Raw genomic sequence first — 12,768 nt, 5'->3', positions numbered from 1 at the left:
TACTGTGTGCCAGGCCTTGTTGTCCTGTGTGTTGACTCATTTATTCTGCGTGACTATGAGGTAGGTTCTGTTACTGTCCCTAGTTTGCAGGGAAGGGAGTGATTGGCACTAAGTAGTAAGTGGTGGCTGTCGGCGCAGAATCCAGTGAGTCTGGCCCAGAGCCCTTGCTCTGAACCACTATGCTTACCTTACTGCTGCTCCATCAGACGGCGTGCTCTGCCCTGAGAAAATGAACCTCATTACCCAGCATGGAGGACATTTGCCTGGCCTCCCAGGCTGAGGTGTTCTGAGCTCCCTGCTGGTCCCTTTCTGGATTGTGGTTCTCTCATGTACTTCATAAGAGGATGCATGAAGTTTAGCAATGTAAGTAAATACCCACTGGAAAACAGATTGGATTTAATAAAGACTCTTGACAGAGGTTGAAAAGATCAGAAGAGTTAGTTCGGCCTGCTTAGCTTCCCGGTTATTATTGATCTCTTTCATGCTAGCGCCAGCATTAAAAGCATGAGTTGTTGGACGTGTGTCATGGTGGTGACTGTCAGCTGGGCCTGGCAGAAGAAGAACCCTTGAGTGAGGCAGCCCATCTCTTCCTTTGTGGCCTTTAGGCAGATCAGGAAGTCAATTGCCTAGTCTCTAGCAAGATGGCTAGGGACACAGGCTTTGGAAACACCCGATGTAGGTAGATTTGAATCCCAGCTCTCTGGCACCTATTAAATTGCGTGGCCTTGGAACAATACTTAATCTCACTGAAGCCCAGTTTCCTTATTGGTAAAATGGGGATAATGATCTGTCCTTACACGGTGTTAACAAAATATACGCCCTGACACTCGGGAAGGTGCTCAGAACACAGTTGTTCTCCTTTATTCCACAGCCTTGTGCTCTACTTACTAGCGCCCCAGCCTCTTGCATTCTCTCTTCTGGCCCTATACTTTTTGGGAGAAAGTCTTGTTTTCTCTTTCTACTTCTATTTTTCAAAAACAATTTTGGCTGCTGTAGTGTTTCCTGTAAGCTAAATGTCTCAGGTTCCTGTCTTTAGCCCTTTCTTCTCTCCTTCCTGTTGGTTATGTTATCCACTCCCATAGCCTCAAGTATGACCTCATGCCCACAACCCCCAAACCTGTATCTCCAGCCCTGTCCTTTCCTCTAAGCTCTGGCCAAAGCTTCCAGCTGCCCAGGTGACATCTGTTGAAGGCCCTGGGTATCCTCCTGCTCAAACATGTGACCCCTTTGACTCTTTGTTCTTTCACATCCCTCGCTCACTTCTAATCAAATGTGTCTGCTTCTCTGTGACACAATAAGGCTTTCTTTTTTTTTTTTTTCGGTATGCGGGCCTCTCACTGTTGTGGCCTCTCCCGTTGCGGAGCACAGGCTCCAGATGCACAGGCTCAGCGGCCACGGCTCACAGGCCCAACCGCTCTGCGGCACGTGGGATCTTCCAGGACCGGGACACGAACCCGTGTCCCCTGCATTGGCAGGCGGACTCTCAACCACTGTGCCACCAGGGAAGCCATAAGGCTTTCTTTTAATAAATACCTTATCAAAGACTCAAAATTGTTTTCTTTCTTCTTTTGGCTTTGTCACACCATACTGTTTTGGTTTTTCTCCTATGCCTCTGGAGACCCTAAGACTTCTTTGCTGGACCTGCTTCCCTTTTTTCTCCTCTAACATGGAAGTGTGCTGGGTGATCCTGGGCGCCATCTTTCTCTGTCCTCTCACTTGTCCCTGCATGGCCTCATCAGGCTACATCAGTGGTTCTAAGTGTGGTCCCTGGACCAGCAGCACTGGTATCTCCTGGGAACTTGTCAGAAATGCACATTTTGAGCCCTACCCCAAGCTGACCGAATCTGAAACTCAGGTTGAGGCCCAGCAACGTGTGTTTTATTTTATTGTATTTGGCCATGCCGTGTGGCATGTGAGATCTTAATTCCCCGACCAGGGGTCGAACCCGTGCCCTCTGTATTGGAAGCTCAGAGTCTTAACCACTGGACCGCCAGGGAAGTCCCCAGCAACATGTGTTTTAACAAGCCTTCCCGGTGATTCTGAGACACGCCACTGCCTCTAGCACATTGGTTCTCAACTTCAGCTATACAGCAGACTCATCTGGGGGACTTAAAAAAAAATCTGGCTCTTTAGGCCTCACCCCAGACCAATTAAATAAGAATCTCCTGGGCATCAGTACTCTTTAAAAGTCCCCAGGTTGAGAACCAAAGCTCTAGTAGAGATTCCTGTAACCTGGAACATGGGGCTTCTGACACGGCGGGAGCGCAGTTTGACGGTGACGTTCTGCCGTCTTGTAGGTACATACACCACAGGGCAGGAGCTCCCCTCTGTACTTGGCAAACGTGGTCACATGAGGAGATGAGACATTCGTCTCATCACGCCTGCCCTTGATGTGACCCAGCTCTCAGCAAAAGCTCTACAAGCTATACAGTTGTAAGAAAGGAAATAAAAATATTATCTTTCCCCCAGAGCTTCCTTTGCCTATTGCATTTGCCTTGGGGAATGTTCCTGCCACCCCAACCACTCACCTCCAACCCCCGCTCACCCCCACACCTCTTATTCCATCCATATGTCCTGCCAGTGCTGTCACTTCTCAAGTTACAGTCCCATTGCCACCCCGCAGCCCCCGGCCGCCCCACTCACACGCACCGCTTCAGCCTTCTGTCTCACCTTCCGTCAATTCATACTCTACACAGCTGGCAGGCAGGGTGATCTAAAACGTCCGTCTGATCACGTCGCTCCCCTGCTCGTAGACCTTCAAAGGTTCCCCACTGCTTTGAGGATAGGCCTACTTCCTGGGCAGGCATTTGAGGCTTCCATGACCTCGCCATGCTTGTCTTTCTAGCCTGCTTGCTGGGCCTGCCCATCTCACACCCTGCCTGCAAGCTGTGTGTCACTGGCTGTCTCTCACCCCTGTGCCTTCTGCTTAGACTAGTATCTACCAGAGGAAGGACACTCAGCTTGCGAGACTGTGCTGCACAGAGTCCTTCCTGACCCCTCCTGTGTTCCAGCGTGCCCTGTATGGTCCCTTTCTTCATGGCACTGTGCAGCTCTATTGCATTGGTGTTTTTACCACCTCCTTATGGCGCGTGGACTGTAAGCCCTGAGGGTACAGACTCTTGTTTGAATCCACAGGGTCTAGCCCGGTTCTCAACTCTACCGCTTCTCAGCTGTTTGACTTCAGGAAAGTCATTTAACGTCTCTGATTTCCACCTCTGTAAAACGGGAAGACAGGTTTACCTACCCCAGAGATTGTTAGGAGGATTAAATAAAAATAATAAGTTTAAAGCATTTAGGAGAGTGCCTGGTTGTCAAAAGTGCTCATTAAGTACAATTGTTAAAAGCTACTTGGTAAATGTTAGACTTCGAGCAAATGTATTCATGGCCAGCTCAGCTGCCTTGTGGACCCTCCCCCATCTCAGTAATTAAGTATTTTCTCCTCCGGTCCCAGTAGAGTTGGACTGGACAGGAAGCCAGGGCTTGTGACTTCACAGGCCACTCTTGTGTTTTTATTTTCTAGTGCCCAAGGTTGAAGTAATGGACAAAAGACTGGGCTCCCTGGTGGATGAGTTTAAGGAACTTGTCTACCCGCCAGATTACAATCCTGAGGAAAAAGTTCCCAAGCGAAAACAAGGTAAGGAGCTGGGTGTGGACGTTCAATGGGTTTTTGGGGGTTTTTTGGTTTTTTTTGCTTTGCTTTGTTTTTTTTTTTTTTTTTTTTTGCCACGCGTGCGGCTTGCAGGATCTTAATTCACTGACCAGGGATTGAACCCAGGCCCTCAGCAGTGAACTCATGGAGTCCTAACCACTGGACCGCCAGGGAATTCCCAGTGGGTTATTTTTTAAAGTTGCCTTTATAGTCCTATCACAGAGGATAACGTCCTTTCAGAAATTGCTATACAAACCTACATATTTACAAACACAACATATTTCAGCACAAATGAAACAATATTCACATTGTTTTCTAGTTTATTTTGTTACTCAGCTATATATGTTGGGCAGGTATTTATATCTACACTCACATATCTACCTACTTAAAAAAAAAAATAAGGCTACAGGGTACTTCATTGGATAGATATACACAATTTATCCAACCAGACCTTTACTGATGGATAGATATACTGCAGTGAACAGGAACCACCATTGCATACTGGTGTGAGCAGTTACACAGCATAAATTCTTAGCAGTAGAATTGCTGGGTCAAGGTGTAGGCGTTTAAATTCTGATAAGAATTGCCAGTTTGCCTCTGAAAAGGTGATACAGTTTATACCCTATCCAAGAAGGGATTGGTGTGTTTCCCTACACTCTCACCAATTGTAGACTTTATATACTTTAAAAATTATATATTCACAAAAAAATAATAGAGGGAAAATGTATTCTGTTTTGATTTGCAGTTCTTCAGTTATGAGTAAGATGTAGTTTTACTGGACTTTTTTTTCCTGTGAACTCCCAGTTTGGGGCTTTAACCATTTTTCCTACTAGACTGTCCTTTTTCTTACTGCTGGACCCAAACAAAATGTCTTTACCGCGACTCTCACATTTTTCAGGACAGCACGTTGTGAATTCCTCAGCATTCGGGAATAATTCTGTCTTAGGTTGTAATCCTTTTAGCTATCTTTGCTCAAGTAAAGCCGAATTTGGGCCTTGCTTGCCCCCGAGACCCATGAGGAAGTGGAGCTATGAGAGGTTAGGTTTGTGGTCATTGCGCTTTCTCCCTTTTGCATCAGAAGTGATTCCTCCAGTGCCCTGTGTGCTGTCATAACTTTTCACACCTGCGTGAGTGTGATCTATATATTTGTTTATCTCACTCAGCCTGCATGTTCTTATCACCTAGCATGGCGCCTTGGTACTGACAAGGTGCTCTGTAAATGCTTTTTGTTTTGTTTTGTTTCCAGTTTTATTGATATATAATTGACATACACCATTGTATAAGTTTAAGGTGTACAACATAATGGTTTTCTTAAAAATAAATTTATTTATTTTTTAAATTTTTGGCTGCATTGGGTCTTTGTTGCTGCACGGGCTTTCTCTAGTTGCAGCGAGCAGGGGCTAGTTTTCATTGCTGTGCACGGGCTTCTCGTTGCGGTGGCTTCTCTTGTTGTGGAGCATGGACTCTAGGCGTGTGGGCTTCAGTAGTTGTGGCATGTGGGCTCAATAGTTGTGGCGCATGGGCTTAGTTGCCCCGCGGCATGTGGGATCTTCCTGGACCAAGGATCGAACCCATGTCCCCTGCATTGGCAGGCGGATTCTTAACCACTGCGCCATCAGGGAAGTCCCTACAACATAATGATTTGACTCACATATATCATGAAAAGATGACCACGTTAGGTTTAGTGAACATCCAGCATCTCATGTAGATACAACATTAAAGAAATAGAAAAAAAAAATTTTTTTCCTTGTGATGAGAACTCTTAGGATTTACTCTCCTAACAATTTTCATATGTAACATACAGTAGTGTTCATTATCTTTATCACGTTGTACATTCCATCCCTAGTACTTCTTTATTCTGTAAGTGGAAGTTTGTACCTTTTGACTGCCTTCACCGAGTTCTCCTTGCCCCTACTCCCCACTTCTGGTAACCACAAATCTGATCCCTTTTTCAATGAGTTTGTTTGTTTGTTTGTTTGTGAAGTATTATTGACCTCCAACACAATGTTAGTTTCTGGTACGTAGCATAGTGATTCAATATTGCTATACATTTCAAAATGATCACTACGTTAAGTCTAGTTGTCATGTGTCACCAAACAAAGATGTTACATAATTATTAACTATATTCCCCACAGTTTACATTTCATTCCTGTGACTCATTTATTTTGTAACCGAAGAAAGCTTATACTTCTTAATCTTCCTCACCTATTTCTCTCCTCCCCTCAGCCCGCCCTGGCAACCACCTATTTGTTCTCTGTATCTATGACTCTGTTTCTGTTTGGTTATGTTTTTTCATTTGTTTTGTCTTGTAGATTCCACATATAAGTGAAATCATATAGTTTTTGCAGTTCTCTGTCGGACTTATTTCACTTAGTATAATGCACTCTAGGCTCCATCTGTGTTGTCACAAATAGCGAGATTTCATTCTTTCATATGGCTAATATTCCATTGCATATATGTGTACCACATTTTCTTTATCCATTCATCTATTTATGGGCACTTAGGCTGCATCCATATCTTGGCTGTTGTAAATAATGCTGCAGTGAACATAGGGGTGCATGTATCTTTTTAATTAGTGTTTTGTATTTCTTCAAATTAATATCCAGAAGTGGAATTGCTGGCTTGTATGGTAGTTTTGTTTTTAATTTTTGAGGAATCTCCATACTATTTTCCATTAACCAATTTACATTACCACCAATGGTACATGAGGGTTCCCTTTTCTCCACTCTTGTTATTTGTTGTCTTTTTGATAATAGCCATTCTGACAGGTGTAAGGATATCTCACTGTGGTTTTGATTTGCATTTCCCTGATGATTAGTGATGTTGAGCATCTTTTCATGTGCCTGTTGGCCATCTGTATTGTCTTCTTTGGAAAAATGGCCTTTCGGGTCCTCTGCCCATTTTCAATTGGGTTGTTTGTTTTTTTGATGTTGAGTTGTATATGTTCTTTGCATGTTTCAGATACTAATCTCTTGTCTGATATGTCATTTGCAAATATTTTCTTCCATTCAGTAGGCAACCTTTTTGTTTGTTGATAGTTTCCTTTGCTGTGTGAAAGCATTTTAGTTTTATATAGTCCCATTTGTTTATTTTTTCTTTTGTTTCCCTTGCCTGAGGAGACGTATCCAAAAAAATATTGCTAAGACTAGTATCAGAGTGCATACGCCTGTGTTTTCGTCTAGAAGTTTTATGGTTTCAGGTCTTACATTTAATCTTTAATCTATTTTTTAATCTTTAAAAAACCTTTAATCTATTTTGAGGTTTTTTTAAAATATGGTCTGAGAAAGTTTGATTCTTTTGCACGTAGCTGTCCAGTTTTCCCAACACCATTTATTGAAGAGGCTGTCTTTTTCCCATTGTATATTCTTGCTTCCTTTGTCATAGATTTATTACCCATATAAGTGTGGGTTCATTTCTGGGCTCTCCATCTGTTTCATTGACCTATGTGTCTTGTTTGGGGGCCAATATCATACTATTTTGATCACTGTAGCTTTGTAGTATAGTTTGAAAGTATAAATGCTTTTCGAATGAAGAAAGGAAGGAAGGAATGACTTGCTCACCCAGCGTGATCAGCAGTTTCGGGTAAACTGATAGGATTCACTACTTTTAACTCCCTCCTAGACATGATACATTTTTTTGTGTTTAACTGAAAATTAAACACAAAATACATTTTTTTGTGTTTAACTGCCTTATCAAGACACCTGTCTTCTCCATGGTGTTCTAGGTAGGCATCACAGCTTCATGGAAGATGGTTAACTGTAGCCCAGATCATATGAGGGCCCCTGTGCAGTATAGCTGGGATCCCACTGGTAGCATTTCCAATCACTCCCATCTGACCTGTTTCCCCAGGTGATGAAGATTCTGGAAGCAAAAGGCCCAAGGTGGAGTTATCTGAAGAGGAGCTGAAGGCCCACGTCAGCAAGGGCACACTGGGTAAGCTCACTGTGCCCACACTGAAGGAAGCCTGCAGGGTGTACGGGCTGAAGAGCGGGACAAAGAAGCAGGAGCTGCTGGATGCGCTCACCAAGCGCTTCCAGAAGGCCTGACCAGAGACCATACAGCCAGTTATCCTTCCACATTGCAGCCAGGTGGCCTGGTTTTGTTTTTATCAAGTTAAAACATGTTTCTCCTGAGCCAGGAAGAGTCTGGCTGACAGAAGCCAAGGACTTTGTTTATGAGACTTTCTGTTGTCATGGAGACAGCGTTGCCATCTCACTTTGCTGTGCCTTACTCTACTGTCTGAATAAAGAGCCCTAACTTTGTACTATATATTGTTCTATAGTGTAAAAGAGAAAGATGTGTCTGCTTTGCATCCAAAGATGCCATTGGCTGTTAGCTTAATTTTCTCTCCCACTGGGAACGCATTTCATCACAATGGAAACAAAATAAATATCAATGAGGGTAGGGAAGAGTGTGCCAATTAAGGACAGGTGAACATAGTTTAGGAATGACAAGCCCTAGTAAGGTTATATTCTCCTGATCCTCTGTCCTCCCACCTGTTTTCCTTTAAATGTGTCATATGAAGATCTAAAGATCAGATTTCAGAAGTAATAAGGAGGCAACATTTCTAATTCTGGTACCACTTGCTTCATGAGTAAATGGCAACCCCCCCCATGTTGTATTTTTTTAATGTGACATTCAAGTATATGAAGAAGAGATACACATTTTCTGTTGCCCTGAGAGTTTGGGTTGCAGTGTAAGTGAAATGAGTTATTCCTGTTATTTTCAGGGGTGCTGTAGGAAGTTCAAGAAGATACAGAGAGGTTCGATGGGAGAAGGGAAAAAGGAAGGGTCCTAGTGTCAGGAAAAGAGGAAGAGGAGGGGAGTGTCTCTCTTTGTTTTCTTCCCCTTCCCATCCCTCTATCCTCCCTGCCCCTTTCCTGCTCTTTCTGCAGCTATTGCTTTTGAAGAATTAGCCTGAGAGAAGGAAGGAGATGGAAGGGTTTTTATCTTCTGAGGATGGCTTGTAGGTCCTGTGTCTTTCAAAACTAGAATGAGCATCTCATGACGTGAGTGTTGGAGGGGTCAGATTAGTCTTGGAAGAGATTTTTCAGTTTTGGATTCTTTGCTCTGATTATTTGTAAGTTTTTTTTTTTTAACTTCTTTTTGCTTGTTTTTGTTTGGAAAGGAGATGTTATGTTCTTGTTTGGATTTCTTTCCTTATCTGGGGGAGAGGGAAAATAATTCTTCAATTAGAAGAGATGCCTTTGAGGATACAGCAAAATAATGCAAAACCATTTAATATAGTACGTATTCATTCTTGTTGTTGAGAAATAAGACCATCCCCGTTAAATGATTAGAATCAGGCTAGTCACCATAAGTAGGAAGGTAAGAATGAGTACCACTGCTGGGCCTTTGTTTTCAAGCCTGGATTTCTTGGCTAGTGAGGAGGAAACCTAGTGAGTCCCAGGCTTCTCTGTGCACTCCTGCAGGACCTTACCCAAGTCTAGGCTCCTTCTCCTCTGTTCTCCTATTTACAAAATGGAGAGAAGGAAAGAGTTCAAGGGTCCAACAAAGCACCAGTAATATGAATGTTAGAAAAATAACCACTGAGGTCTGTGATAAAGAGCAACTGTGTGATCTGAGTTTCTCTGTAAATTAATAATGTTTGCCTTCTCTGCTCTTGAGCTCCCCAGGAGAGAAACATCATGTCCAGACATAATCTGGTTGGGCTTTTGTAAACTCACAAGTCAGATTTAGTAAATTTGCATCTTGGTTCCATCACATACGTACAAGTGACCACCGGCAATTTACCTGGCATTTTCAAGCCTCAGTTTCATCATATTTATAATAATAATAACGTGGAATATGGAAAATAAATGAGAAAACACGTAAATGGGCACGGTGCTCAATAGGCACTAACTCTTATTCTTTCTAACTTCTCTGGCTGTAAACACTCTTCGCTCCTGCAGGTACTGGTGACGCGCGGCCAATGATTGGACGAAACGGCCTGCGCATGCGCGCCGCAGACCTGGCGGCTAGGAGCCGCGCGGGTAGGGAAGGGCAGGGAGGTGCATCCGCCTCTGAGCGGCCAGGGGCGGGGGCAGGGCAAGAGCTGGAGAGCACGGACGGATGTTTGGCCAAAACTGCACCAAACAAGCATATGTGCATAGGTGCATATGCCTCCTGGCTGAATGCAGAGGGAACATCTGTAATTATTTTTTTTTATATTTACTTGGTTGCGCTGGGTCTTAGTTGCAGCTTGGGGGCTCCTTAGTTGCAGCTCACCGGCTCCTTAGTTGTGGCATGTGAACTCTTAGTTGCGGCATCCATGTGGGATCTAGTTCCCTGACCAGGGATCAAACCCCAGTCCCCTGCACTGGGAGCGTGGAGTCTTAACCACTGTGCCACCAGGGATGTCCCTTAATGTTTAGTTTTTTTTGTCCTGTTTTGTTTTTTAAATTTTTATTTTTTGGCTGCGTACTGCAGGAGCGCTTTCTCTAGTTGCAGCAAGCAGGGGCTACTCTTCATTGTGGTGTGCAGGCTTCTCATTGCAGTGGCTTCTCATTGTGGAACACGGGCTCTGGGCACACGGGCTTCAATAGTTGCGGCACGCAGGCTCAGTAGTTGTGGCACTCAGTAGTTGTGGCTCACGGGCTCAGTAGCTGTGCCTCGGGGGCTCTAGAGCACAGGCTCAGTAGTTGTGGTGCACGGGCTTAGTTGCTCTGCAGCATGTGGGATCTTCCCAGACCAGGGCTCAAACACATGTCCCCTGCATTGGCAGGCAGGGAAGTCCTGTAATGTTTAGATGTAATGTCTTATTAAAAAATTAGAAGAAAAGTAAAGCAGGACCATGAAATATGGGAGAGATTAGTCATCCACTTCCTCTCCCTCCCCCTCAAACAGAAATTCCAACCTCAAATCCATTTTGGAGGGAAAGCACACACCTGTTATTCTCGACCAGCAGCTATGATGACTATCCAGCCTTTCTGGTTTGAGGCCCAAACTATCCCTGAATGTGTAATCTTCATTGTAACTGACTGCCTCATATATGAAAGCCAGTCCTACCTATAATTTACTTCTGGGTACTCAAGCAGCTGGGACCCTCTCACCTGTGGGCCCTGCTAGCACTTCTGGCATTCTTTGTCACCAGAGCAATTTTGAATTCTTTTTTTTTTTTTTTTTTTTTTTTTTTTTTTTTTTTTTTTATAAATTTATTTATTCATTTATTTATTTTTGGCTGTGTTGGGTCTTCGTTTCTGTGCGAGGGCTTTCTCTAGTTGTGGCAAGCGGGGGCCACTCTTCATCGCGGTGCGCGGGCCTCTCACTGTCGCGGGCCTCACAGGCTCCAGACGCGCAGAGCTCAGTATTTGTAGCTCACGGGCCCAGCTGCTCCGTGGCACGTGGGATCTTCCCAGACCAGGGCTTGAACCCGTGTCCCCTGCATTGGCAGGCAGACTCTCAACCACTGCGCCACCAGGGAAGCCCACCAGAGCAATTTTGACATGGTCGTATTTATTGCTGCTGTTTTGACAAGACTGCCTCAGCTTTTCATCATCTACCTCCCAACCTTAGTTGTCTATTGCTGTGTAACAAATTACCCCCAAAACTGTTGGCTTGAAAACAACAATAACCACATATTCTCTCACCATTTTTGTAGATAAGGAATTTGGGAAAGAAGAGGCTGGGTGGTTCTGGCTTGAAGTTAATCATGAGGCTACATTCAAGATGTTGCCCAGGGCTGCTGTCATCTGAAAGCTTGACTGAGGCTGGAGGATCCACTTGCAGGGAGGCTGTATTAATCACGTTTTTTATTTTCTGTATTTTATGTTTTGACATAAGCTGCGGGGCCTTACAAATGGATGCTCCTCCCAGGGCTAGCTAGTTACTAAAGACAGTTAAAAACTTACTTGGGAGCATACCTCTCACGCAAGCCAAGCACCTCCTTTATCTACGTCACACACCAAGCCAGTATTGCCCTTGCCTTAAATGATCAGGGCAGGGTACCAGGCAACTAGAGACCACCCTTATAGCCCAAAGCCCACCAGAATTGTTCAAACTAGCCAATCCTAAGCTGTTTACTCTGCCCTGCCTTGCCTTTGCCAAAGAAACCCCAATAAAGGCTGTGGCCTAAGCTTTCCCCTTGCTCCTGCTTCTGCTGCCTGACCAAAACCTGGTGTTTTCCCTGTGGTCCTGCATGGCACACTGGCACCCTTCTCTTGGGAAAAGTAATACATTCTTCTTTCAGTAGTACCAACTTCTCCATGTCATCACTCTGTCACCTCTATGAATTAAAATCCCTCAAGTACAGATGAGATAGACTCATTTCCTACAGCTGGTAGTTGGTGCTGACTTTTGGCTAGAGGCCTCAAGGCACTTTCCACAGGCTGCTTAGAAGTCTTTATAACATGGCTATGATTTCTGTCACAGTCAGTGATCCAAAGACATGAAGGCAGAAGCTGCAATGTCTTTTATAGAAACTTGAAAGTCACATGTCATTCCATAATACTGAGTCCTGCAGCTAGACCAGCTCTGAGTTGGTGTAGACTGGTCTCAGAGCATTCACACAGAAGGGCATGAATTCTAGGGGGTGGCTGTGTGTGTCACTGGGGAACATTTTAGAGGCTGGCTGCCACAAGGTATCATGGAAAATACTGACTTGCTACTTAAAAAAATTTTTCCTTCAGAAAACAAGCAATTATACCCCCCCCCACCTCCCTCAAGCAGATATATCTGCTAAAGCACATACTTGACTTTTCAAAATGTAACTTAGCTGACACTGAGAAGAGGAACCCAGGGATACTAAGTGCCTAGAACAAGCTCCTCTCCCTCCCTTCCTTGTCACATCAGTTTGGGATTAAAGATAATGGAAATGCATTGTTTAGTACTTAGAATACTACAGAATGAATAATCTCTTTAACAAGACCATTACTGTTAATGTAAAAATATTCCTTAATCATAGGTCCTCTTGAGAAAACAGTTTCAGGAAACTTATTCTAAAACAGAAATTCCTAACCAGTGTTTGAGGTCAGAGGACCCTTTGAGGCCTAATGGATTCTCTCTCCAAAATAAAATGTTTACACACAAAAATTTGCAACCTACTTCATAGGTGGCTGAATGGAATTACTAGATTTCCTTCTTGCTTGCATGTCTAGGCTTTAGGAATTATTCATTCTACA

General features: G+C 44.0%; 1 protein-coding gene across 4 annotated transcripts in view; it reads left to right on the top strand.

The window, feature by feature from the left end:
* Positions 1 to 7,925, top strand: part of XRCC6 (X-ray repair cross complementing 6) — a 29,509-nt gene extending 21,584 nt beyond the window's left edge. For 2 of the 4 annotated variants that reach the window (XM_032646462.1, XM_032646463.1), the window contains exons 11-12: positions 3,521 to 3,634; positions 7,499 to 7,925. In XM_032646462.1, the coding sequence (XP_032502353.1) occupies positions 3,521 to 3,634; positions 7,499 to 7,695 (311 nt within the window). In that variant the 3' untranslated portion in view covers positions 7,696 to 7,925. The remainder of the gene's footprint in view (positions 1 to 3,520; positions 3,635 to 7,498) is intronic. The other 2 variants (XM_032646461.1, XM_032646460.1) reach the window with 1 other exon arrangement.
* The last annotated feature ends 4,843 nt before the right edge of the window (positions 7,926 to 12,768 follow it).

This window comes from Phocoena sinus, chromosome 10, assembly GCF_008692025.1.
Source record: "Phocoena sinus isolate mPhoSin1 chromosome 10, mPhoSin1.pri, whole genome shotgun sequence".
Taxonomy (NCBI): domain Eukaryota; kingdom Metazoa; phylum Chordata; class Mammalia; order Artiodactyla; family Phocoenidae; genus Phocoena; species Phocoena sinus.
This window is presented reverse-complemented; position numbering and strand designations above follow the sequence as displayed.